The sequence below is a fragment of the Phalacrocorax aristotelis genome, chromosome 2 (assembly GCF_949628215.1).
Source record: "Phalacrocorax aristotelis chromosome 2, bGulAri2.1, whole genome shotgun sequence".
NCBI classification, from domain to species: domain Eukaryota; kingdom Metazoa; phylum Chordata; class Aves; order Suliformes; family Phalacrocoracidae; genus Phalacrocorax; species Phalacrocorax aristotelis.
The window spans coordinates 168,205,078-168,232,439 of record NC_134277.1 but is presented as its reverse complement, the minus strand read 5'-3'; the positions used below and the strand labels follow the sequence as shown (position 1 = coordinate 168,232,439).

The window sequence follows — 27,362 nt, the reverse complement described above, 5'->3', positions numbered from 1 at the left end:
AAAAATAGGATGCGGGGATATGCAGGGCTTAAATCTGACCCAAAGGAGTTGCTGTCATGCTGCCTCCCGCTCTGTGCTTTCTGGGGAGGAAACGCTTTTGGTCTTCACCTGTTCTTTGTGGACCCCTGCTGTTTTCATTTCACATGTGCTGGACATGTCCTTAGCTGGATGTTTCTGTGTTCCTGGGCCGGCCACGCTCTGTGCATAGGCAGCTCATACAAAAATCTTTAAGCCCTTTGAGGTATATAAATTACATCCAGCAGCATACATTGGCAAGGTCCTAGATCTCTCCGTTCGAACTCCGTCACTTTGAGTGCAGAATTTTCAGCGTGTGATACTCTTGACTTCTTTGGACCCCGTACAGGAATGACAGGAGGCAGAAGTGATGCAGGATCAGTGGGTGTTCCCACAGCAGTAATCGTCCTCTGTATCATCACTGCCCCCTCATCCCCATCCAGACAATGCCTCTATATCCCACTACCTCTTTCCTCAACCCCTCATCCTGAGTGCCTTGTCCGCATAGAATCATTTAGGTTGGAAAAGACCCTTAAGATCATCAAGTCCAACTGTAAACCTAACACTGGCAAGCCCACCACTAAACCATGTCCCTAAACATCACATCTACATGTCTTTTAAATACCTGCAGGGATGGTGACTCCACCACTTCCCTTGTCAGCCAATTCCAATCCTTGACAACCCTTTCGGTGAAGAAATTTTTCCTAATATCCCATCTAAACCCTCTCTGGTGCAACCTGAGGCCATTTCCTCTTGTCCTATTAGAATCTATCTTCCTTCTATGACTTCCTTTTTCTTTACTGGATAATACATAGTAGACCATATTTGTCATGCATGTTCATTTTCAGGCATAAGCCATATGGTCTTTCATTTTCTGGTTGTCCTGACTGTCACATAACCCACAAGCAGGAGAAACCTGGTCCATCCTGGTGGCCTCCACGCTTTTGTACTGAACGTGACCTGCTGAAACAGCTGTCTGCCCTCAGCTGTGCTCCAGGGTTCAAGCTGTTAGCTGTTGAGCTCTGAAGTCCTACCGGTGGGCAGGGCAGGGCAGACACCCTGCATTGTGCTCGGACCCCTTCCCCAAGGCAGCTGTCGTGGGGAGATTCAACACGACAGGCTGCTGCACCTCACAGCCTGCCTGTGCCCAGGCAACAGCAGGCTTGTTCCTGTAATTCTTCTTCTCTGCACTGCGAACAGAGCTCTGCTGTCCCGCTCGGGCTCAGACAAACAGGTCTGTGGTAAAGCAGGGGCCCAGACCTGGGTTTCTGCTGCCCAGCACTGCCCATGGGATGCTGTCGAAGTGTAACGCAGAGGCCCTCATCTCCACCAGGCCAGTCAGGGCTCTGTTCTGTGCATGCATTTGGAGCTCAGGCCTCTGCCTGCCCAGGTGCTCTGCAGCATAATCCTGCCCTTCCCGTGCCCAAGAGCTGGCTGCCATTTCCTTCACCAGCCCCTAAGTGGCAGTTTCCATTGGGGATCCCCTGGTGTGTGGCATGCTGCTTTTGCCACAGTCTTTGTCCTGCCCATCTGCCAGGCCTCTCTCGATGGTCCTCTGCTTTGTCTCACGTCGTCCTACCACCCGTTTGCAGTCGTGGACCCTGGAGAAGGTCTGCACGAATCCTGCAGCACAGCGCCACGGAGGGAGTGCCGCTGGCAGGACAGCTCGTGGCTTGCTGCTGGCTTTAACCCCTCTTTCCTTGAACTCCTCTCTGGTTCTCCCGAGCAAAGGAGCACCTCTGGAGTGCCTCCATTTGGGCTGGGGCTCTTGGCTAAGGAGGTTAGGGATTGCAGGCAGTGAGGTAACGGGTCTAAAGGTACAGGCTTTGGTTTCCATTCAGGATTCCTGCATGCAGGAGGCGAGGCAGGAAGGATTTGCTGCTCGGGGTGAGTTCTCCTTTTCCACTGTCTGCAGGGTCGAATGGACCAGTTCTGCTCAGCAGTCCCTGGGCAAAGGGACACTGGGAGGTGTGGAACTGGGGCTCCTTTCTGGTCTCATCCAGTTTCACCAGGTGACCTGGCACTGCTACCTCAGGGACTGTGGCTTGAAACTGCACCGCCATGCTCTTAGCCACGGTATGGCTGGAAGAATGCAGAGGATCGGAAAGCTGCTTTACAGCGTGGCAGTCCTGAGGGGTTAGTCTTGCAGTGGCATGCAGCTAGCCAGGAGCTCCTCCTTTTATTTAATGTGGGTCCCAGGTATGTAACATTTTGAGTGTGCTCCGACTTCAAATTGTTGGAGTCTGAGGGGATTTTTGAACCCCTTTCAGGGTTAGTTTGCTTTTATTCCTTTCCAGAATGCTCTGCAGGCTCTGGATTCTGCAGGAAAGCCCAGGTGATGCCGTGCCACTGGGACAATCCCTCCCTGCAGGAGCAGGGCTCCCCCATTGTGCTGCCCAGCGAGCCTGCCCCAGGGCCAGGGGAACGCTGGCTCCTGCAGGGCGATGCTGTTTGATACCGAGGTCTGGGCTGAAGCTCCCTGCCTCCCTTCTTCCCCTCCCTGCTAGGAGGCCCCTCTTGCCTTGCTGTCTATTTTTATCCACATTTGATGGATAGGGCTGGGATGTAATGACGTCACATGTTTTTGCACAACTTGCACTTTGTTACGGTTTAAGGTTCAGTCTAGGTGCCAGACAGACTGCGAAGCCAACAAACATCTTCCCTGATGCTTTGTCTTCTTTTAGCACATTCGTTAGTGGTTTCTGTGGGGCAAATGTGTGTTTACTGTGTTAATACACCAGGCTCTGACCGCCTGTGTTCTGCAGCTCCCCACATACGTCCTTCACAAACACGACCTACATGAATGTGTAACCTGCTGGTGACAGCATGTAATTCAGATGTGTGAATTCACAGGAGGGCAGGCCAGCATGCATTTAATGCTGCAGGATCAGAGCTCTCCTGGGAATAAAGCAGAGCAGTTTCCTGAAACTACTTGTTACAGCTATTACTGCTGAAAGTATCTCCACTGTCACCCCTGGGATAGCGCGTATTTCTGCAAACATCTCAGGGCAAAGGCCAGGCCAGAGAGCTTGGTGAGGGGCTGCAGTCTTTTGTAATAAGGGCTGCTCACTTGAGCTCTGCCTGTGTTCCCACTGGCAGCTCCCACAAAACGCAGGAAACACGTATCCAGCTCTTCCGTAAGTGGAATGAAAGCCAGCATGTGTAACAGTGCACCGCATAAACAGAGGTGAAGCTGACCACGGGAACAGGGTGGTGTGTGGGTGTGTGTTGGGATGAGGGCATTTGCTGTAACTGGTAAAGCTCAGTGCTAAAAATGGGATGGTTTGAAATGCTTGGGAAGGCTCGTCCGCTGGCGAGGGAGCAGGGGGGCGCAGGGGGCAGCAGCCAGGCTGATGTATGGGGCAAAGCAGAAGGAGAGGCTGCCTGCAGTGAACGGGGGCAGTGGCTGTGTGACCACCTGCAGATGTGAGAGCACGGCCGTGGGCTACGGGGCAGGCTCTGGGTGATGGAGGAGCTGGTCAGAGGCAGAGGGGTGTCACCGGGAGAGAGGAAGGTGTCCCTGCCAGACCAGAGGGCTGGAGGGGGGGAGCCCACAGCTGTGGCACGGAGGGGCAGCGAGGGGTGAAGGGGTCAAGGGCAGGGTCAAAGGCAGGGATGGCAGGAGGAGGTGGGTGTCAAAGTCCTGGGAGCACTATCAGTAACTGCCCTGCAAGAGCCAGCTGCCAGCGTGGGTGAGGCTGCTGCTCTGACTGGTACGCCCACCAGAGAAGGCTGATTTTATTTTGTTCGTTGCTTGTAGCTGGTCATGCACAAAGGGTGCCTGGTTTATGTAAGACCTCACTGCCTGCTCTCCCTTTCTTGGCAGGCTCCTGCAGGCAGCTGGAAGGGCTCAGAGCCGCTCTGCAGCCCTGGCAGGGACTGCATCGGTTTCCTGACTCCAGGCCTCTTCTGCAAAGTAGTGCTCTCAGCAGAGGACAGCATGTTCAGCGCAGCAGCACGCCCTGTGCTGTGCGTGTCTGAGGTGGCCCCCAACCCCAGTGTTTCCATGTCCCGGCCTCCTGTGTTTGGCTGCCAGGGTATTTCCTGCTCTTCAGGCCATGGTTTCCTTTTGTAAATCTCAGCTGGTTTCTTTACGTCCCTCCTCACTTTGCCTCCCTCTGCAGCCCTGCTGCTCCCTGGGACACGCGGCCTCCCCAGAACCTCCTGAAGGAGCCCCGTGTCCCTGGGCAGAGCTGGCCAGCTCCAGGCTCTTCAGAAGCCCCCTGCTCTCAGATGCTGGCCCCGGAGGACGCTGGCAGATGCAGGTGCACCGGGGCAGGCAGTTCCAGTGGCTGCACAGCGAGGTGTGCGGGCAATGCGGACAGTGCAATGAAATGCTTCAGCTGCGGGGGCCCTGCAGCCCGCTTGAATCTGTCCCCACCCTGCCCATGTGCAGCCCCGCAGCCTGCACGGGGCGAGGAGGAAGGGTGCCTGCTGCAGCCTGGCGGCTGGAGCCCACCGGGCTTGGAGGTAAATAACTCTGCTGATACAGCAGTAAGGAGTTAAGTGTGGCTTGGGCTATCACATTATAGCTGAGGAGTTCCCTGTTCCAACAGCCTTTAAACACCTTTTCGACCTTTTATTGAGAAAAAGAAGTAGAACCAGTTAAGTGGAAAATTAAGCAAGACTTTCATCATAAGAATATATTTTGGGTTTTTTTTCTCTTTGGGTTAAAAGCTTGCATTAGGAGAAACTAACAGACATTCAGCTGAGCATGAAGATGATGTTAGCTGTCATCTTTGGGGTTTGGGGAAAAAAGTTAGTGGAGGCACCCTAGAGGTCTGTTGCTAAAGCCCCCTCTTTGTGCTGCTAAGACAAAACCAGGACAATTGTGCACAACAGCAGATCACAACTGCAGCAAGGCCTTGCTGCTGCATACAGGTAGACACATCCCATGCCCTGTCTGCCACTAGGAGATTGGATTGTGCTGAAAGGGATATTATAAGTGAGAATATATCCTCTAAGAGCCAAATTAATATTTTTATCAATGACTTTGTTATAAAATATCAGGTGCAAGTCAGTGAGGTTAGCTAACAGGTGAGGTAGTGAAATGGTAGAGCAGAGGGCTGGAGTAGCATTCCCAGGCAGTGGGTGACATTGAAGGCTGAACTAATAGTCATGGGAGGACATTGAATGGTACAAAATGCAAAGTCATGCCCTGGAGTCACTGAACAAACATTTATGCCATAAATTAGGCCATTGATTTGGAAGTGATTAAAGACGGAAAGGCCTGCATGGGTTCAGCAACCTCAGGTTGAATGTAGGCTGTCGTGTAATGCAGCCACGAAGTCAAGGTGCATTCTTAACTCTAATGGGATGTTTCCAGGGGAGTCAGACAGTGACAGTGATGTCATACAGAGCATTATTTACAGACCATGCACCAGCCATGCTAAAAAACATGGATTCATTGTAGAAAAGGTGCAGAGAAGAGCAACTGAGATGACTGAAGGAATGCAGAGAGGAGATGACGGCAGCCCAGCTTGATAGCTTGTCAAAACAGATGTTGAGGGGTGATAAGATTGCCCAGGGTAGCTTTATCAGTGAAAAACACTGGAGCAGGAGGAGAACTGCTTAAAGAGATGAATGGGTTTGTATAAGAGGAAATTGGTCTGAGCTGGCTGAAAACGAGGAGGCCATTTCTAGCTGCGGGAGGTGGAAGATTGGAACGAGCTCCCAGAGCAGAGGTATAGGGAGCCTGCCCATTTTGCAGAAAGATTTCTGTGGGAAGCTGCTGCCCAGCAGGGAGCAGGCATGCTGACGCAGGAGCGCCCTGCCAGCCATGTTTGCTTTGCTCAGGTGGGCCAACGTGCTCCCGCTGGGGTAATGGGCCTGGGTGGCTCTGTCCCACAATTGAGGGCACTGTCATGGAGGTCTATGGCCCCCTTGGGTGGGGAGCACCACACTCAGCAGGTAAAGCTGCTGTCCTGTGGGCACTTTACCTGCTTCCCCACTTACAACTGTGGCTTTGCCTGGCCTGTGGGCACAGCGATGGCTTTGCTGGTTTCCCGTTCCTTTTCCAGCAGGTCAGGTCCTGGGGCTTTTGCTCTCAACCCCAGTCTTCTCCCGTGAAATGGGGAAGTTACCCAGCACATCCACTGTGGTGCGATGTTCCCGCAGGGACTGGGCAGCAGACACACAGACTGCCTGACCCTTTCTTTTTCCCTATTGCCTCCATGCTCCAAAGAGTATTCAGATACTATTCAGATGTATTCAGTTATGCAACCAGCTTATAACTATGCAAATGTATGCAGCTTTTCCCTTACACAATGTCCTGTTTTCTTTCAGCTTCTTTTTTGGAAATTCAGCGCTTCCTGTGGGAGTGCAATCTGAGTCCTGGGGAGCCATCTGGAACCCTCCCAACCTCAGATCCCCGGGCAGGCTGGAGCTGGCACCGACTCCTTTCAGAAGCCTCACCACCCTGGCTGCTCGAGTCCTCCTGTCCACTCCACTTGCCTACACAATCCAGGCCCCTCGGCCCACCTCAGAGCCAGGGGCACAAGCTGGTGCCAATTCCCTGCAAGAAGCAACAACACAGAGAGGGGCTGCACCTGCATGGCCTGTCCATCTCTGTGGCCTGGCACCAGCCACCAGCAATGTGCAGGAAGCAGTGTGAGAACAAAGCAGGGGTATACCAGCACCTCTTGGTACGTCCTCACAAGTGCCAGGGGTTTGCATACCTGCGAGCTACTGAAACAACCATCTCTCTTGTTATTTAGTAGTCTTTGATGGATTTTCCTCTAAAGCTTACTCCAAATGCTTTTTGAATCCATAGAAACTTTTAGCACCCAGAGCATCCTGCAGCAAGGAGTTCCTCAGCTCAGCTACCCAGAATTACTTCCTTTGACCTGAACTAGCCTCATGCTGTATTCTGCAAGAAACTTAATCCTTGATTTGGGAAAGGCAGTGAACACATCTCCCCACTGCCAACTCCTATGCCATCAGCTTGGTCACCTCTCCATCTGTGCAGTCTGCTCAGGCCTTCCTCTTTCCTTCCCTATGTTTTGTCATTCTGAGGCTTCTCTGAGTCCTGGCAAGATGGGACAGTGGGATGGGACAATGAACACCTCAAGAGATGATGTTCTGTTCTCTGCTCCCTTCCTAGTAATTTCTAGCAACTCCATTCCCTCTGCAGAGCAGAGTGGGTAAGTCCATGAAGTCCCTGTGCTGCTGCATGCCCCTTTTTGTTAGTAAGCTTCCACTGATAGAGTGGCTCTGCTGCCCCTGGGACTGAAGCGTCATGTCTCATGAGAACCTCTGCCAGCACCTTCCTATGCCTCCCAGCGGGGATGGGTGCCCCTGCCGCAGGCCGTGCCCCAGGGCCACGGGTTCTGTATGGACACAGGGCTCCTACGGCTGTCCACCTGTGTAACATGAGGGTGGCTGGGATGAGACCATTCAGCCACCATGGGACAGCCCGTGTGCTTGGCTCTCCTGGTGCTCTCTCATGGCTCCAGAGCTCTGTGCCTGTGGAACGCTCTCCAGAGGCACCCACAGCTGTGGTGGGCACATCCAGGCTCCCCCCTTAGCCTCTCCCTGTGGGTGATACTCACCGTGGCTTTGGCCAGGTGCCAGCTGCACCATGGGCAGCATGCCCAGAAGGATGGATGAATCTGCCCGCAGCTCTGGCGGAGGCTGCAGCCCTTGCAGCTCTCAGGATCTGAGCAGGCCCCAGAAACGTGCCACCATCCCCTGGGGCAGCGTGACCTGGCGGTGGGGCTGGTCCCTGGGAAGTCTGTCCCTGGCTAAAGGACTGGCTTGCATCCTCCCTGTCCCCTTGTGGGTGGAGGCAGTGGCATCGTGTGGTGTGTGAGCTCCAGCGCAGAGCGGCGCCCTGCAGTGCTGTGGGGTGCTGCTCCCCATCTCCAGTTAGGGCTGGCAGGGCTGCGGCACACATCCCTGTGTGTACCAGAGCCCCATGGAGCCCCTTGGCCCCAGTGCCATGGACCTCTGTGAATGGCAGCGGGTTTGGGGAGCCCTGACTGGCCTTGGGGTGCACAGCAGGGAGGCCATGCCATGCCCAACACCAAGCCCATGGGCAGGGGTGCTATGGGGACTACGGGGACCTGCTGGGTGGTTTGGTGAGACCGCCTGGACTGGCAGGCCAAGGCCAGGCCTGGGTGCCCTGGTCAGGGCTGGAGCTGGGCACCTTGGACTATGGGGGCCCCAAAGGCCCCATGATGTGGGGGACTCTGTGGGACCCTGCTGGGTCTTGGGGTGCCTTGGGCTGGGGGGGGCCCAGGCGAGGGGGACCCATCCTGAGGGGCCCCAGCTGGGGTGTCTGGGCGGGCTGGGGGGCTGTCAGGGAGGCCCGGACTGGGGGTATCTGAGCTGCGGGGGGCCATGCTGGGGGTCTCCACCTTGGGACCTGGACTGGGGGCAGCTAGTAAGTGGCACAGTGTGTGCACAGCTCTGCAGCACACACCTGTGTGGCACACATGCATGGCCACAGAACATGGCTCCGCAGCACACGCATGCACAGCTCTGGTGCACACGCCTGTGCACATGGCTCTGTGCATGTGTGCGGGGGTATGGGGCAGGGAGCCATGTTGAGCCCCCCCCACTGCACTGAGCAGCACGGGGGTGCTCCTGTGGGTGCTTCTCCCTCCATGATGGGCAGTCACCTTCATGGGCACAGGGACTTGGGGTTTCCCTGGCACTTGTGGGAGCAGTCCTGCCCTGCGTGCAGTGTCCTCTCACCCCACAGAAGCACTGCTGCTCCTGTGAGTGCATCCAGCAGGCTCTCACCATCGCAGGCATCAGAGCCCTGGCACCCCTCTACCCCCACTGCTCACATGCAGCAAGCTCAGGCAGTCCAACAGACCCCAACGACCCCAGGCTGCAGCAGCAGAGACGAAGGACAGGTCATGGGCGACCACAGCCACACGTGCTGCCTCTGCTGCTTGCTGTTCAGCAGGGCCAGGGTCCCAGCTATCCTGAGCAGAGGTGTCTGTCCCTCTGCGGCAACTCTGGGGCTGCCGGTTGTGCGGCCCACAGCTCCCACACTACAGTTTCTGCCTGCTCCCATTTGTGGCAGTCTCCAACCCATCTGGCTTGGGTCCTGCCCTGCATTTCCCTCTTCTTTGTCAGTGCCTGTGTGTGCACGGCAGAAAGCTGCAGTCACAAACCTCCCTGGACCCTCCCCAGAACCCCTCCAGGAAAGCTCTGTGGGCAAAAGAAATCTCAGCAAAGTAGCAGTTGAGACAGCAAGGAGTTTAACCAGGCACCCACCCTGCTCTGCACACAGGTTTGTCACCACTCTTGCCTGCCCATAATTGAGTTATGTGGAAAGCAAACTCCCACAGGTGCCCGGGCCATGCCTGCCCCAGGAAGCACGGCTCGCTCCTCTTCTGGGGTGGGTGGTGCTAGTGGTCCTGGTGGTGTCTCTTCTTACGCTGTGGGCCTGTGATGACAGTGGTGGTGATGGTGATCTTGTTCACAGTCAGCCCTCCTGTGCCGTAAGTGTCGAGATGGGCCTCTCGTTTGTACTCAGAGACTTGCTTGGTGGAGAGAAGCTCCCACACTGACACCCTCTGCTCCTGGAATGGGCCAAAAGTAATGTAGGAGCCCTCAGACCGTAGGAGGTCCACTGTCTGCGGGGTAAGGGTTGCAAGATGCCTTTCTTTGCTGTCTGTTGCAATGCTGCTGGTAGTGCTGACCAGTTCCTGAATGGTGAGTGTCCCTGCACGGTACAGCTCCAGAAGCTCCTCCCGTTTCTCCTCAGGGATGTAGTCGGAGAAGAGCAGGTCCCACACAGAGACCTGCCTCCCCTGGAACTCATCCATTGACATCTCAACTGTGGTGGATTTCAGGGTGTCTTCCCAGGTCCTGTCCTCCTGCAGGTGCGTGTGCTCAGCTTCTGCCATTGTAGACTCCGCTCTCGGACTACTCTCACTTGACAATTGCTCTGCCCTTGCTGCTTCTGCCTTGGTTACAATAGTGCTGACAACAGTTTTCACCTGCTCGAGGGTTAACTCCCCTGCCTGGTACAGCTCCAGCAGCTCCTTTCTGTTCTCCTCGGGGATATACTTGGAGTGGAGCAGGTCCCACACAGAGACCTTGTGGCCCTGAAACTCTCCAACCTCCATGTCGACGACTGTGGTTTTCAAGGCTCTTTCCCATGGTTCTTCTTTTGGGGACTCATCATCCTTCTCCCCTCCTGCTGACGCAGTGTCCTTGTCAGAAGCCTTGACTGCAGTTAGGTATTTTCTGCTTGTAGATTCTTTTTTCTTAATGACAGCAGTGACAACAGTTATAATCTGCTCCAGTGTTAACAGCCTTTCATGGTACAGCTCCAGAAGCTCCTCCCGTTTCTCCTCAGGGATGTAGTCGGAGAAGAGCAGGTCCCACACAGAGACCTGCCTCCCCTGGAGCTCATCCATTGGCATCTCAACTGTGGTGGATTTCAGGGTGTCTTCCCAGGTCCTGTCCTCCTGCAGGTGCGTGTGCTCAGCTTCTGCCACTGTTGACTCCTCTCTTGGATGACTCACACTGGCCAATTGCTCTGCCCTTGCTGCTTCTGCCTTGGTTACAATAGTGCTGACAACAGTTTTCACCTGCTCGAGGGTTAACTCCCCTGCCTGGTACAGCTCCAGCAGCTCCTTTCTGTTCTCCTCGGGGATATACTTGGAGTGGAGCAGGTCCCACACAGAGACCTTGTGGCCCTGAAACTCTCCAACCTCCATGTCGACGACTGTGGTTTTCAAGGCTCTTTCCCATGGTTCTTCTTTTGGGGACTCATCATCCTTCTCCCCTCCTGCTGACGCAGTGTCCTCGTCAGAAGCCTTGACTGCAGTTAGGAATTTTCTGCTTGTAGATTCTTTTTTCTTAATAAGAGTGATGACAACAATTATTAACCGCCCCAAGGCCAATGTCCCTGCACGGTACAGCTCCAGAAGCTCCTCCCGTTTCTCGTCAGGGATGTAGTCGGAGAAGAGCAGGTCCCACACAGAGACCTGCCTCCCCTGGAACTCATCCATTGACATCTCAACTGTGGTGGATTTCAGGGTGTCTTCCCAGGTCCTGTCCTCCTGCAGGTGCGTGTGCTCAGCTTCTGCCATTGTAGACTCCGCTCTCGGACTACTCTCACTTGACAATTGCTCTGCCCTTGCTGCTTCTGCCTTGGTTACAATAGTGCTGACAACAGTTTTCACCTGCTCGAGGGTTAACTCCCCTGCCTGGTACAGCTCCAGCAGCTCCTTTCTGTTCTCCTCGGGGATATACTTGGAGTGGAGCAGGTCCCACACAGAGACCTTGTGGCCCTGAAACTCTCCAACCTCCATGTCGACGACTGTGGTTTTCAAGGCTCTTTCCCATGGTTCTTCTTTTGGGGACTCATCATCCTTCTCCCCTCCTGCTGACACAGTGTCCTTGTCAGAAGCCTTGACTGCAGTTAGGTATTTTCTGCTTGTAGATTCTTTTTTCTTAATGACAGCAGTGACAACAGTTATAATCTGCTCCAGTGTTAACAGCCTTTCACGGTACAGCTCCAGAAGCTCCTCCCGTTTCTCCTCAGGGATGTAGTCGGAGAAGAGCAGGTCCCACACAGAGACCTGCCTCCCCTGGAACTCACCAGCTGGCACATCAATGGTGGTAGACTTCAAGACGTTATCTAGTTGTGCATTCTGTGTTGAAAAATCATCTCCATTTTCCTGTGCCCTTGGCACTGCCTTGTGTGGAGTTCTGGCATTTGCCGTGAGCACGGCATTTGCAGCTTCTGTTCTGTTTATGATGGTGGTGACCACAGTAGCCACCTGCTCTGTAGTCAGTATCCCTGCTCTGTAGAGCTCCAGCAGCTCCTGCCGCTTCCCTTGAGGGATGTATTTCGAAAAGAGCAGATCCAACAAGGAAATGTTTTGCCCCTGGAACTCACCAGCAGTGACATAGATGGTTGCAGACTTTAAGGACTTTCTCAACTGTTGATCCTGGGAGTGCGTATCCTGAACTGGTTGTGATGATCCCACCTCGTTGTTGGGTATAACTGTGGATGAGCTCAGATCCCCATTTTCCATTTCTGCCCCAGTGATGATGGCAGTGAGGATGGCAATCAACTCCAGGATGGTGACCATCCCCGCCTTGTATTTCTTGAGCAGCTCCTCTCTCTGATGATCAGGGACGTAGCGGGAGAAGAGGAGCTCCCAGACGGTGACGCTTTGGCCCTGGAAGAGCCCCACGCTGACGGTGGTGCGGGCGGCCTGCAGGGCTTTCCGGGCGTCCTTGTTCAGCTGGTAGAGCACGGAGCCCTTGTCTATCACGTGGAGCATGAGCAGCCCCGTGTCCGGGTCGGGCACGCAGCGGCGGAGGAGCTGTGTATAAGTGAGGTTCTCATGGGTGTTGGGGTCGAAGCAACTTCTAGTTTGATTTTTGGGGTTAGAAAGAAACTGGCACATCTCCTGGTCAAAGTAGCCGCGCTGGTAGGCCACCTCCACGGGGAGGCGGTGGCTGTGCACGGGGTCTATGATGCCGCCGGTGGCGATCTGGGCCTCGAGCAGGCGGATGGCATGCTCCTTCACGATGAACTCTTTCTTCATGGCCTGGAAGAGGGAGATCTTGTGTCCTGTGTACGGCTCTGTGTACCCTGTCACAGCTCCCTCTGCCGACAGCAGCTTCTCATAAAAATCTCTGCCTATGAGTCCTGCAGTCAGTGCCTCTTTCACTGGTAGTTTCTCATTTCTCACGGGGTCTGTGAGGAACCCTGAAGCAGCCTGCGCCTCCAGCAGCACCAGGGCTGTGCCTGGTGTCAGGAGCCCCCTCATCATGGCATCATAGATACTCATCTTCTTCTTCATGGCCTGGATGAAGACTCCAGCTATGAAGTTGCTCCCACCCATCTCTTTGTGTCCATCTGCAATCAGGTTAATTCCCCTGTTGCTTGACTTGTTGCTCTGAGGGGGTCCACTCATCTTCTGCACTGTCTCTGGGGAACAGTCCTCCTACTGTGGGACACTGTGATTGTCTGAGGAAAGAGAAAGAAATTATGTAGTAAGACATAGGTTCTTGTGCAGTTTTCATGGCATGTGTGAAGAAAGCCAGCTCCCTGGATGTGGTAGCAGGAGCCCAGAGAGAAACGGGGAGTGGGGTCTGGAGCTTTGCTGCCATCCTCCTCTTAGCAGCAGCCTCAGGGCCAAGAGTGTCCCTTGTCCAGCTCTCTCTTGAACAGCAGATGAGAGCTCTCTGGGAGCAGCAGTGACAGCCTGGCTGGTGTGTTTGCCTGTTCGGCATGCTGGGCACCTCCCAGCTGCAGTGGCAGGCTCTGCACATCCCTGTGCAGCTGGTAGCCGTGGTGCAGAGATGCAGCACTGTCATGACCAAAAGGCTTGATACCTATGCCAAAGAGCTGCACTCAGGGCAGGAAAACAGATAATGCTGTGAAGGGGAGCAGACAAGGGAAGCGGAGCTGAGCAGCACCGCAGGCACCAGCAGACACAGAGGTTTGAGGGCCGTGTCACAGTGGCAGGTTTAGTGAGAGACATGCACTCCACAAAGAAGCATCATATCAGCAGCATGGCTACCTTGGCCCCACTTTAGGCCCCAAAGGAGCTGCCTGCTCTCCCAGAGCCTGACACTGCCTCAAACCTGTGGCTTCTACGACCTTCCTTGTCTGTTCCTGGGTGACACAACCACTGCTTGCTTTTGGGCTGATGCCACAGGGTGCCAGCAGGAAGTGCGGCCACTGCTCACCTCCCTGTTCCCTCAGTATTAGCTCCTGTGCTACCCTGGTGCTGGTGGTCATCTGGTAAGCACAGGTCATGCCAAGGAACAGCAGTGACTTCCTGATATGGCTGCCACCAGCAACTACCCAGCTGCAGAGAGGTGCTGGCTGGCACTGCAAGTTATCCTCTGCTCTTGTCTACTGGGACCCTCACCCTGCCTGGCTTCATGATGGTCATGGGCAGGCCGTGAGCATGGTGGGGCACTGCCAGCCCCAAGCAGGGTGGCAGGCACAGCCGGGCCCATGGCTCTCTGTGAAGATCTTTCCTCTTGCTGTGTGATCCCACACCACGCTGACATGACATAGGTCATGGGAATGGTCTTGGCCACAGATGAGTGGCTGGTAAGATCCATGTGCAGCAGTGGGTCTGAGCTGACAGACCCCTTCCCTAAGGCTGGGCCTCTGCTGAACCTGAGATGTGCCTATGTCTCTGCTTGTTGTAAGGCCAGGGGGTTGGCAGAGCTCCCAGCCCCCATCCTGTCACACTGTCCTGTCCTCCAAAACTGGTGTCTGCTGGCACTGGTCCTGGCCCATGCTGACCTGTGAACTGCACACGGGCATTGTCTATGGGAGGGCTAATCAGCCAGAGACCATCCTGGGGACATTCTAACCAGTTCCAGCAACTGGGGACATGGGCAGAGTCAATGGGAGGCTTTGTATGACTGAGTCTTCTCTCTGCAGCAGGGCCAAGGTGCCTTCGTCAGCTATTTAGGGAAACTGCTCCAGGAACAGGATGGTAGAGAGAGGTGTTCCCTCAGGCCGAGCCCTCTGGCACACAGCCCTCGGGACATCCTGGGCTGGGCTCGCCCTGGACCACTGTCTGTAGCCGCCACAGGCTCCATGGACCTCCATGGTCCGCAGCAGTCATGGCAGCGGGTCCAGGTCTGGTGTCAGCCTCTACAACATCCTGGGGCAACAGGGCCTGTGATTTAATCACACTTCGCAGGGAAAGTATTTTCACTGGGAGCTTCTAGCTCCTGTGCCGCAGGAGGTCATGAATAGTCAGTCTTTGTTATTAGCTAATTGTTATGTAGGTAAAATGGTAGATAAAATTATATATACATATATATATATAAATAAATTAGGCAGTAGTGAGGGACTAAGAGCAGGTACTTCAGGGAACCTGCTGTCAGTGGCTGCTTGCAGTGGTCTCTCCCATTCAGGCATGTACTTTGCAATTAGTGTGACCAGTCACAGTCAATCCAGTGGGTGCCCTCGCCCCCTCACCCATGAAAATACGGCACCCTTAACCAAGACACTAGTTGTGCTGTCTGAAGTGTTTCAGAGGAAGGCAGCCGTGTTCTTGAGAGGACATCAGAACAGCCATGCAGAGTCAGGCCAAGGGTCTGTGAGCCCAGAGTCCTGTTTCCATCTCGAGCCATAAGTGGACAACAAGGGAAGGATGAAGATTGGGGCAACAGGTGTAATATTTCCCTAGTTTCTATGTCAACCTCTGACTATTTTCAGCTCAGTGGATTTCACAAGCTGGATGCATTTTGGGTCTGTGTAATAATCCTCGAGGGATGTCTCCCATGCAGTCACCTGGTCTCTTCTGGAAGCCCTGTAAAGTTTCAGCATCCACAACATTGTGTGGTGATGAGGCCTCAGTCTTGTAAAAACAGCAAAAACGAAACCAGAAACATTTCTTTGGGAACACCCATCTCCCATAAACCACAGTGACTGACGTTAATGATATGTTTAACTCATTATCAGGGACACAGCTTAATTCTCTGACTGTTTACCTAACTGGTCTAAAAGTCTCTGAGTCATTACTTTTGATCCATTTAAATATTGGATTGATGCTGGTGTAGGTGGGTCACGCTAGGGGAGAGGTATAACCCAGCAGTTGCAGACCAGCCCCTGCCTCTTTGGGGACCCTGCCCATGGCTTCAGGCTCTTTTACAGCCAGTGGCTCTGGTCCACCTTGTGGCTCCAGCCCTACAGAACAGCTTCTCTGCCCTCTCCTGCCTGATGCAGCTGAAACCTCCCAGGAGGTGATGGGCTGGTTGTGCTGCCTGCTCGGGTGGCACCCGGTCCAGGATAAAGCGGAGTGCCGTGTCACACCCTGGAGCAGGCGACACCTATGTAGGACATGGCTGTCATGTAAACACCCTATACTGGAAAGACATTGCCCAACTGCAAGCTATCATTAGCTGGTCTCTAATCAGATCTTCTGATGCTGGGGCTTGGCTGCACACGCAGCTCCTGGGGCAGGAGCTGGCTGTCCTTTCAAGCTGTCGCAGCAGCCCAGCCCAAGAGGCCCCAGTGGAAGCGGTTTTCCAGCTGGAGTGAGCAGGGGTGGCCCGGCAGTGCTGTGGTCCCAAGCCCTGCCTGCATCCCAGGGACTGATATTGCATCAGCCCCCCCGAGCCTGGCGCTCGCCTTGCAGCCTCCTGTGCCCATCTCCCAGCCAAGACCCACTGCACGAGTCAGCAGCCTCCTGTCTCGGGTGCCTGCAGGCTCAGGTGGGTCCCACAGCTCTGGTTGCTTCCCTCCCATATCCCAGTGTCCCGATCTGCCCAGCTGAAGTGTTGAGGACACAATGTGCATTGCATGGAGCAGCAGCTCCATCCAGCCCTGGTGCCACTCTGTCACTTTGTTCCTTCTTGAAAAGGACTGAGTCCTGCCTGGAGACCTCCTGCTCGCCAGTCCCTGGGCCTCCACAGCTGCCCTCTGCATACTGGGTTTTGGGGTAGATGCAAGTTTCCCCATCCCTTGCAGGGTCTTGGTATCTGCATGGAGGGTGCCATGCTGAAGCGGGGCTGTGTGGTAGCCCTGGTGCCCCCTGCAGATGGGCTCTGTCCTACCTGCTGGACGCGTATCCAGAGCGGCTGGCTCCCTGGCAGGCTCTGGTCCTCCTCCTCCTCCCGACGCCTCTCAGCCAGGATGAGCAGCCGAGGCAAGCGCCCAATTTAAATCCTTCCCTTCCCCGCCCCTGGGGATGACACAGGGCCCTGCCCTGTGCTGAAATACAGCAGCACAGCTGAAATACAGACATCTGACCACCACATCACAGTGTCATGGCAGCCCCAGCCCTGGGAGACCAGGTGGGGTGGCAGAGGCTGGGGCTGGGGCACAGTGACCAGCCCCGGTGCGAGACGTGGGGCATGTCTCTCACTGGAGCTTGGGTGAGGGATGGCTGTGGAGGCTACAGAGGTGTGGTGAGGCTTCTGGACTCTCTGCCACCACCTTTGGCTGACAGGTGCCCATCATGACTGCTCGAGGACTGCCCTGCCCATAGTCCCAGCTGCCAGGGAGGGCTCCACAGATCTGGGCTTGTTCAATCTGCCCTAGCTCTGGCTGAGTCCTGTGGCTGGGGCCGGGAGCTGCAGCCATCCTCCTGCAGCTGTCCCTGCTCCCCAGCTGGGGACCGTGCAAGCACTGGAGTGGTGGTGGCTGCTGGCGTCCTTTGCAGTGCGTGGAGCGGGTGGTCAATGCTTCTGGCTGAAGAAGCCCCAGGATGGAAACCTCTCATGCTCCTGGTGAGGAGGGAGGACCAGCCCTGTGCCATGGCCAGTATCTGCCCAGGAGCTCAGGGGACCTGGCTAACCACCTGCTTGCAGAGGGCTTGCACTGGCAGAGGCAGGCTTGTGGCTCTAGCCAGCTTTTGGCTGAGTGAGGCTGAAGCTCAGTCCCGTGTTCGGGTCCGTTTCTGTGTTGGCATAGGATGGGCCACGTCCCATCAGACCGCAGCCACAGCTCTGGCGAACAGGCTCGCCTGGCACCCGCTTCCAGGACAAGGGTGGTTTTGGTTGGATTGTTCTGGTGTGCAATCATTTGTGTAGCTGTGTATGTGTTTGGGTGTTGACTGTGTCTGTGGCTGAGTGCATTTGTGGCTATGTATGTGCTCCCATCAACCTGCACGTGTGTCTGTGCCTCTACGTGTGTGGGGTGGTATGTGCTCTTGTGTGATTCTGCATGTGGGTGACGCCATTTGAGTGTGTGCACATATGACTGGGTGTATGTGCAAGGGAGAGAGGGTACATGGCCTGCGCGAGCCTGCAGGTACAGCTGCACATACGCGGGTGTGTGCGACTGTGTGTGCTGGTGTGACTCTGTCCTTGTGTGGGTGTGTGCGACTGGGTGCCCCTGTGCGGAGGAGGTGCTGCATGCCCCTGCTCTTCCTTCCCTGGGTGTCCTGCTTTGGGTGCACATTCCTGCCTGCGTAGGTGCTTGCCAGACTGGATGATCAGCACACAGAGGCATTTTCCCTCTGACTCACTGAGGTCGGTTTGGCTCTGGGGAACATACCTGGGTGGGAGGTCTTGCTGTTCACACGGGTGAAAGTGGACATGCGACCCGTTTCTGTTGTCTTTAGTCCCTCCTCAGAAGCCCGTCCTAGCCTGACATCTGTTTTCAGCCTGCATAATGTTGGCCACTTACTGATGGCACCAATTTACTGCTAATTGCACTTCACTGTAGGTTCAGCTATTCGGTTGGGCTACAGCAAGAGCTTCTTTCTGGGCTGCATTTCTGGCAAGACCAGAATGTGAGGGGATGCAAAGAGTCCCTGGCCTGGGCCAGGCAGGAGGATCCCACCTCTCTCTTCTCTCAGCAGCCTGCCCTGTGCAGCACAGACCCCGGGCGCAGATGAGCACCTGTAAGGCAACATTGAGTTGCTCTATGTTGTCTCCCCAGCACTCCTTGGGCACAGTGCAGCACTGACCTCGACCAAGCAGGGCGCTCCTCTGAGCTGTACCAGTGATACTAGACCACTATCTGGAGCTGGCCCAGCTCATTTAGACACCTCTGAAGTGCTGTTAGTTGGCGGCTTCCCTTGAAGGTGTATTACTTTGCATTTGTCAAAACAGAGGCTGTGATTTGTCTCCCCACAGTGGATGCCTCCCACTGAGCTGGAGCCCAGGTCCCGTTATAGCCATGGAGAGCATATCAGGATGCTCGCTGGAGCCCAGAGCATGACTCCTCCAGCCACTAGCATGTCTGCTGTAGGATGTGTCCACAAATCAACCACTGGCCACATGGTCCTTCTTTCCCTTGGCTGCCCAGGGTGACCTGCGCTGCATACAAACATCACCTGCAGTGACTCAGCCCTAAAGGTCACCTCCTCCTGCAGACACAGGTCTCTGAGCAGCCCCACCTCCCTCACAGGCACCAGCTGGCTTAAACACAGTGGTTCCACATGGAAATGCTGCTGCCTCACCTTAACCCTGTTCCCAGCTTGTCCCTCTTTAGCAAAGAAGAGGGCTTGCTCTCCCCCAGTGATGACTGACTCTTTAATCCTGCTCTTCCCTCCCTACCTCCTAACCTGCTTCTGGGATGTGACAAAACTTTTTCTTTTCAACCCTGAAGCAGCTTAGATCTTTCACAGTCTTCTCCAAGGCACTGTCAAGGGCTTTTTTGGAGATGGTTTAAGTGAGCTGAGCTCTGCTGTGTCCAGTACTGTATCCAAGCAGTATTTCTGCAGGGGAGCAGGACGATGCTGCAGGTGAGCCCTGTGCCTGAGCCCCCATGCCTGCCAGCTCCTGGAACCACCAAGCAGGCTACACCCACTGGCACAGGACAACGTGGCCCTCCACGGTTCTGGGGCTCACCTGCTCCTCTGCCACCCCCCTGGGAAGGGCCAATGAAGAAGAAGGGTGCCCACAAGTGCATCTCCAGGCAGGTGGCCGTTCCTGTGTCCCATGGGTGTCTCCAGTGCCTGCACACCTTCCCCATGGAAAGGGAGCACGGCAGAGACTGCGCTGAGACTCTCAGCTTGGTAAATGCCAATCCCTGTGTTAGAGAGCTGAAACCCTGGTCCTCCTGGACAGGATTGCATGTATGCTGCGTGCCAGACCTTGATCCTGTCTAGCTTACTCACTGCTTTGGCCACCTGCTGTCAGATACACAGGGCGTGTATCTCCTCCTGGCCCTTGTGTCTGTGTGGCTTGGGCTGAAATCCTTTCAGCCCTGTTCCCAAAGCTGCTGCGCACTGGTGTGTTAAAGGCAGGGTGATGCCTGCCCCTGCCCAGCAAGGCAGAGCCTAGCTGGAGTGTTGTGCAGCCAGTGCCTGGGTATATGTAGCTGTGCTGCCCCCAGACCTGCCTCCATCCCTTCCCTCTGCTCCTGGGGCTCATGGTTAGACTTGAGAGTTAAAGGATGGCTCCTGTCTCTCTGCCTGCCACCTGGGAGCATCACCAGCATCTTACCCGGTGACAGTGATGTCATGGAGCCTATTCCCCATTTTCCTGGCACTGGAAGGTACTAGCCCAGCTCCGACACTTGGTGTTAGCAGCTACAGCCAAGTACTGCTGACCATGAGGCCTCATGAGCAAACAAGGGGGTTGTTCTCGATGATGGAGTCTTGACTGCAAAATTGGAATGACCTGCAAACTTGGAAGCAGGACACCAGCATAAGGAAGATGGTATGTCAGTCGCCTGTTGCTTGGGGAAGCTTTACCTTAGGCCTGCTCCCAGTCTGCACCAAGTCCTGGAGACTTCTTGGAGAGGAGACCTTTCAGGTCACTCCCAGCCTTGCCATTCCAGGTCCACCAGCAGGCAGATGGCACAGGCTATCTTAGTGGTGTTCATGCTGTGTTCTTGCTTTAGCTGCACAGACTGCAAGACCGCTGGTGGAATACCTGCAAGTAATTTGGAAACTGGTGTCCTTGCTGAGCAATGCCGATTGGTTTACCCATTTTATCTTCTTTCTCTGGAAGACAGCTGATTTGCCTCTGCAAGCTGACACTGTACCTCTTGTGATTTGAATACGAGCAGAGGTTTTTGCATTGGACAGCAGTTCCTATTTTGGTTTACAAGCCAAAATACAATGACTTCACATTTCTCTTCCCTTGAAGTGCCAGGAGCTGTATATTTATGAGAGCACAAATGAAACTGCACTCAGGTTTTCTCGAGGAAGAACGTTGACTTTTCACTTGGCTTCAGGTCTGGGGAGTTAATTGACCTTCAGTCGCTCCAGCTTCCAGCTTCCCAGACTGCTCGACCAGCAGTACAGACCTCCTGGGGCTTTACAGCGCTGCCACCTACACCTCACCGACCCATCATCCAGCCAGCACTTCTGGCCGTGCCGCACTGTGAACTGTGGTAGGGGCTCATTGGAGACACGACCTCCTTATTTAGCGACTTGACAACTGGCTGCCGCCCTTCCCCTTCGGCCAGATGAGGGGATGCGGTTGGCATGTGAGCAGCTGGAGCTGCACTGCTTGCGAAGCCTCGAGTCAGCAGCTGCAGCACGTACCAGGGCTCTGCGCCTCCGTGTGTGGCAGGGCATGCGGGCCTTCAAGTGACCGCACGTCCTGTGCCCAGCTCTCTCTGGGGGGAGTTTGTGTCATGTCAGGGTCCATACATGTGGCACTGGATTGCCGGGGCTGCCACCCAGCTGTATCTGTCTGGCCTCAAAGCTGTCGGGTATCAGAAGGGCAGGCAGGCTTTGCACTAAAAAGAAGTAAAGAAAAATCAGGCGAGTGTGCAGGTCTTGGGGAGTGTCTGAAACGCAAGTATGCGCTGCTTTCACCTCTCTCACTGCCCCTCACTACAGCTCTACGGAGAGCAAAGCCAGGATGCAGACCCATGGGATGCCCTTGTCCTCCTCTGGGCCCGGTGACTCACCAGCTGGTCCTGCAGCTTCCCAGGAAGCCTGGCATGGAGACACCTGAGCTCGGGTATCTGCAGCCTGGTGGCTCTGCCTCACCTGCCGGAAGGTGTAGGTGTCCTTGGCTGAAGCAGCTGTGAACCACATCAGAGAGCTGGGAGATGGTTTTCTCAAGGACGCTTCAGCACTAGGGTGTTTGAGGAGTGTTGTTTTCCTTCAGTATTCGATTTGGGAAACCTCCTCTGCCAGAGGTCAGGTGCTGACACAACTCCCTCCCAGCCGGTCCCAGGAGCGTCGGTCCCTGCAGCCATGCAGCTGAGCTCCTTGACGTACGGCTACTGGCGCTGAGCAGCTCGGGCATCGCCGCAGAGGGTGACGCACATGGTGGGCAAAAGCCTCATGCCTGACGTGGAGAGGGCAGCCCCTGTGCTTGGGCAACTCTCCTGGGACACCCACGCACGGCAGCCTCTGCACACAGCAGGGGACAACATTAACCAGAGAAAATCAGGGGAAGCCAGTGCTCCTCTGCCTCATGTGACCCACAGCGTGGAGCTCGCGCACTGGGATTCCCAGCGGCAGGGGTGTCCTGGGGCGTGGAGCCGCCTCTGCACCGTGTCGGTGCTCCTGGCAGGCATGGAGCTGACTCGGGACCCACAGAGCCGTGTGAGCCAGCGGTGTTGGACCTGAGGGGGAACTGAACCTTGACTGCAGGTGCCTCACGCTGCCACTCCTGCTCTGCCTGTTCTCACTCAGCTGAGCCGAGCAATGCAATGTGCTTTTGAAGGAAAGAATAACAAAGACGTCCTCTTTCAAAACCCACAATGAACCAGCCAAGTCCAGCACGCAAGGGATGGGCACAGGCAGGTAGCAACAGACAAACAGAAAAGACAACCCCCCCTTTTTACTCTGGCTTGGAGATATGTGATTGTACAATGCCGATCTCTTTCGGAAATAAGCTCTCAAACATCTTCTACCCTGACACGTCATTCCTGGGAAATGGGGATCAGCGAGACTTTTGCTGGTGCTTCAGGCCACCTGGCCTGTGACGGGGCAGGGAGGAAGATAAGCCGGGGCACCAAGGTGGTGCCAGGGGTGTACCATGGCAGCAACTGCTTCCTTCCACCCTTTCCAGGGAACTCGCTTATCATTTGGTTTCCCAGCTTCCTGGCAGAAGAGTTTCCCTCGTCAGCTCCTGGGCACAGTGAGGGGAAGGATGCATATTTATGAACTGTCCCAGGTGCCCCCCCCCCCCCCCCCCGTCTTCCCCTGAGGGCACATCGGGAGATGGCACAGGTATGGCTCTCTGCTCCTGCGGCTCCTGCTCCAGTGGGGGTCACGGGGCTCCTTGACGTGCCGCAGCCCATGCAGAGCAGAGCCTCGGCTGTCGGGACATCCGCAGGCTGACCTCAGGGCACCCCTGGGATGTGCAGAGCTGAATGTAGCTGGTGGGTTTTGCCCTTCGGTCCATCTCCCATCTGGCAGACAATGCAGCTCTGCTGCCCTTCTCTGAGAGTCAAGCATCTGTCCCCCCCTGCTCCTCGGACACAGATGATGGATGGTGGTCGCTGGCAGAACAGCCTGCTGAGAGCAGCAAGGGGAAAATCCATCTCCAGAGATCATCGCTTGATGAATGAGCCCCTTCTAACATGACTGCTCTGTCTCTGGGGTGGCTGAGCCCATGCGGCTCCCTCCTGCTGAGCCTGCCACCACCAGTGCTGCGCAGCAGGATGCCCCGCCACAGATATCTGCAGGAAGATGGCACCACACACACAGCTGCTGCTGCCAGACCAGACACAGACACAGCTGCGATTTGCAGCTGCTGTGCTGATTGCTGCCATTCGCAGGGCTTGGCTGAGCACTCCTGAAACGCACCCACCAGGGCTGCACACAAAGCAAAAGCCGATGTCCCTCTGCCAGGAGCTGGGAAATCCAGGAGGTGCTCTGGGACACGGGGCTTGCTGTGCTGTGGGGAGCCGGGGCAGAGGGCGATACGACTGCACCCCTCCATCAGAAGTGCCCAGGGCTTCCCCCGCAGGTCCAGTTTTGGTTGCGGGCAGGGAGGGAGGTGGGTCTCCACCCACCTACACCGTCAGCAGGGCCTTCAGCTCTCATGTTTACTCCTTTCAGCTTTGCCAGCAGCTGATCCTCAAAGGTGCCATTGGGCACTGTTGGTTGGGTACAGAATATTGAGGATACAGAACCACCCCCAGGCCCCAGGTTTGTTGGCTTTGGCCAGTGAAGGTGCAAGAGCTGCGAACTTGGGGGGTGGCGGGCAGGGTGGGGGTGGGAAGGGGTGAGCGCAGCCACCCCAGACCATGGCATGGGATATGGGCAGCTTCCACATAGGTGGTCAGGGCTACGAGCCCTCCCTCGGGACAGGGAGCTGGCGGTCGGTGCTGCTGCCAGGACCAGCCAGGTGAGGGTGGTCTGGCTGAGTCGGGTGGGGAAGGCCGGTCCCACGCAGGAGCTGCTGTGCCCTTATGGGGGAGAGGTGCTGGGACACTGGCATGGGATGGCTCATCGCACCCAGACAGGCTGGATGGCTCCCAGCTGACCCACATGGCTCTTGTCCTGCAAGGTAGGTGTCCAGCGCGGGGGAAGTCCTGGCATGGAGGCAGCCCCTATGCACAGGGGCCAGGGAGCATGTGAGGGGCTGTGACACCTGTGCTTCAGGTGAGAGACCACGGTTCACCCTGTAATGGGGCTGGGGGCAGCTCAGAGGGGCTTGGGAGGCAGCTGAATGGATGAGCGGGTAGGATCCCTGGACCTGCCCTGGCCAAGAGGAGGACAGCTCTGGGAGGCACGAAGCTGTGCAGCAAACGTGCAGCCCTGGGCTGGGGCCAGGAGCCCAGTGGTGGTGAATAGGCCAGCGTATGGAAATGCTGCCGGCATACGTGCTGCAGGACTGGACATCTGACCACGAGTGAGACGGGGCAGGAAGGCAGCTGGGAGCTCGGGGGGGAAGACTGCATGGGCTAGGAAGGAAGGTGGGGAGGAAGGCAGGGCAGGAGGCAGCGCGGCACAGAGAGCAAGGTACACGGGCTCTGGAGGCAGGCAGGGGACAGGCACACCTGACTGCTGGTGGGTGCTTTGATCTCCTGCAGGCCACAGCTTGGCAGCCTTCGTGCCCAGATGCCAGTTCCAGGTGCTGCCAGAAGCCAGTGTGGCTGGTGCACCATTCCTGCTTGCCTGCGGCCGTGGTCCAGGCGCGCGGTGCACCAAACCACGGCACAATGCGGCTCTCCCAGACTGGGGCAGGCGGCAGCCGCAGGGGCACCATGCCGCTGCCTACAGAGTCGGATGTTACACCCAGAAACGCAGCCGGCTGCCTGGCGACCAGACACTGGCTATTCCTGTTTGCTGTCGCGAAAGAGGAAGTCGAAATGGGAATGAAAAGGGAAGGAGAGGCTTTGAACAGGCATCCAAAAAAAGGCCAGTGGGAGCTGGCCTCTCAAGAAAGGCCACCCAACTTCAATCATGGTTCCAAATAAAACATTTTGGGGAGCTCCAGCTTGAAGTGGAATGTGGCAGAAAGGTGGGTGTGATGTAATCTTTGCAGCTTTGGGGTCTAATTATCCACAAGAAGTGTTAATTACAGCCTGGGCATGTTCCTGGATGGAGTGTCTTTTGCAAGGCACTGGTTCAGCATGGTAAGCTGGGCCATACTGGTCCCCAGGTAAAGGAGACGATGGCCAGATGAGGCTGTGGCATTTCCTGGAGCAACAAGAGTGCTGCCATGCTTGGGCTGGGTGGCACGGGCCTCAGTGATGGGCAGGTGAGGTGTAGAGGCTGGGGCCACACAGTCCATTCTTCTCTTAAAAAAAAAACCCAAAACCCAAACATCAACCTAAGAGAAAATCCGGTTCATAGAATAATTTAGGTTGGAAGGGACATTCAGAGGCTGTCTGGTCCAACTCAGGGCGGGTCTGATCAGATCAGATTGCTCAGGGCTGTTCAGTCGGTGTTGATCACCTCCAAGGGGAGGGAAGGGACCTCTGGAGATCCACCCCTCTGCTTAAAGCAGGGTCATCCACAACCAGCCTGAGGTCCTGAGCAACCTCAGGACCATGTCCAGTTGGGTTTTGAGTTTTTCCAAAGATATAGCCTCTTCAAGCTCTTCAGGCAACCTGTGCCAAGGATTGACCACCTTCACAGTAAAAAAGTGTTTCCTGATGTTCAGAGGGAGCCTCCTGTCCTCTCTTGCCTTTTGTCCTGTTGCTGGACACTGTTGACAAGAGCCTGGCTCCATATTCTTTAGTCCCTCCCTTCAGGTATTTATGTAAGCTGGTGAGATACCGCTGAGCCTTCCCCACGTTGAACAGTCCCAGCTTTCTCAGACTTTCCTTCTAGGAGAGAAGCTCCAGTCCCTTCATCATCTTTGTGACCATTTGCTGGACTGTCTCCAGTATGTCCATGTCTGTTGTACTGGGGAGCCCAGAACTGGACCCAGTAGTCCAGGTGTGGCCACACCGGTGCTTGAGTAGAGGGGAAGGATCGCCTCCCTTCACCTGCTGGTGATACTTTGCCTAACACAGCCCAGGACGACTGGTGGCCGCCTTTGCTGCAGGAGCTCATTGCTGGCTCATCTTTAGCTTCTTGTCCACCAGGATGGCCAAGTCTTTTCCTGCAAAACTGCCTTCCAGCAGGCCACCCCCCCAACAGTGGTGCCTGGGGCTGTACCTCCCCAGGGGCAGGACTTGGGATTTCCCTCTGTTCAACTGCATGATGTTCCTTTCCGAAGTTCAGCAAAGGGAAATGCGAAGTCCTCGCTCCCAGAGCTCTGTAGCCACTGTTGATCTCCTCCAGGTCATTCCTGGCAGTATCACTGGTGCCCACATGAAAGGGAAGCAAGAGCGAATAGTCTGAGGGCTGGACAATTCTTGTCAGCCTGTCTGCAGCATCCCAGATCCTGGTCCCAGGTCTCTGTGAAGACCCTGTAAATCTCCTCATTTTCCCTGGTGGCGCACAGCCTGCTCAGACGCCCCAGGCACTCTCAGCAGTCCCAGAGCTTGCTGGCAGCGCCCACCCTCTGGGGCTCTGGGCTGAGGCTTCCGTTGCACTAAGGGGATTAGCACCAGTCCGTGCAGGAGCGTGTGTCCTGCATTGCATTGAGTTGCCGCTGGGTCTTCAAGAAGCCCTCAGCAGAGATGCTGGGCACTGTTACGACAGCTGTGTCTCCTGCTACGTCCTTCCCAGCTACACTCTCCAGCAGACCCAAAGGCACCAGAAGCAGCGCCCAGCACAAGTGGGAACAGAGCCAGAACTGCTGTGCGAACAGACAGCACCGCTGCCAGCACCAGCCCCGCACCATCCTGCCAACTGCCCCACCAGCCACTGGGCATCTGCTTGCAACCTCTGTTTGCAGAGCACCTGCTAAGGGATGACTGGAGCAGCTATCTCTTCCACTCTGGCCACTGGAGCCCAGTACAGACCAGTAACACCAAGTATGGCCCTGCCCAGCTGCCAGACCCCACCAGGGGTCTCTGCACAGGCTGAGGGACATGTCTGCTGCCCTCCCGTTTGCAGGTTCAACCAGGAGCAAAGCTGCACATGCATTCCAGAGGCAGACACACAGACACACGCAGAGGACACTGACATGGCTGGTCAGACAGGCTGCCACAGACAAGGCACCGCCATCGGTAGCACCCACATGCAGGGCCCACGTCACACACGAGCACAGGCAGCTAGTCCAGCTTGAAGTTTGCTGGTGAACACATAGACATGTACCCCACACACACCCCAGGACTGGGGAAGACACCACCCCCCCACCAGCCGACACCAGGCACGCAGGCTGTGACCCACAGTCCCGCTCCGGCCGCCGGCATGGAGCCTCTCACTCACACCGGTCCTCCTCGGTAGCTGATTTTCGGGACATGGACTGTAGGACCCTCCTCAGATCCGGAGAGCTGAGGCTCCTACAGCTGCTGATGCTGAGACCCTCAGGGTTACATCCATACCAGCTGCAAAGTCCTGGTGTGCCTGCAGTTTCTTGATAACCCATCAATTAGTGCCACTCAGCAGGTTTGTTTCTGGTTATTGTCTTTGTTAACGCTAATTGGTCAGGTTTTATGTCTCTGTGTTTGCCTC

General features: G+C 55.7%; 1 protein-coding gene across 5 annotated transcripts; it reads left to right on the top strand.

Annotated features, from left to right (window-relative positions):
• Positions 1-1,784: 1,784 nt before the first annotated feature.
• LOC142053847 (uncharacterized) lies at positions 1,785-6,772 on the top strand. Of its 5 annotated transcripts, none has more exons than XR_012659343.1 (5): positions 1,785-1,902; positions 2,019-2,214; positions 2,313-3,152; positions 3,842-4,485; positions 6,301-6,772. XR_012659343.1 is itself a non-coding variant. In XM_075086035.1 (5 exons), the coding sequence occupies exons 2-5, from the start codon at positions 2,169-2,171 to the stop codon at positions 6,729-6,731; spliced, it is 966 nt and encodes a 321-aa protein (XP_074942136.1). In that variant the 5' UTR covers positions 1,785-1,902; positions 2,019-2,168; the 3' UTR covers positions 6,732-6,772. The 5 variants fall into 5 exon arrangements, 1 of the variants encoding a protein (XP_074942136.1); XR_012659342.1 differs by having other exon boundaries at positions 2,313-3,202; XR_012659344.1 differs by having other exon boundaries at positions 2,313-4,052; positions 4,140-4,485.
• The last annotated feature ends 20,590 nt before the right edge of the window (positions 6,773-27,362 follow it).

Bases quoted from the DNA above. Each gene is read 5' to 3' on its own strand.
- LOC142053847 (XM_075086035.1), top strand. From the start codon at position 2,169: ATGCAGCTAGCCAGGAGCTCCTCCTTTTATTTAATGTGGGTCCCAG. The intron at 3,985-4,139 runs GTGCGTGTCTGA...CTCCCTCTGCAG, and splicing joins GCAGCAGCACGCCCTGTGCT to CCCTGCTGCTCCCTGGGACA. The intron at 4,486-6,300 runs GTAAATAACTCT...GTTTTCTTTCAG, and splicing joins GGAGCCCACCGGGCTTGGAG to CTTCTTTTTTGGAAATTCAG.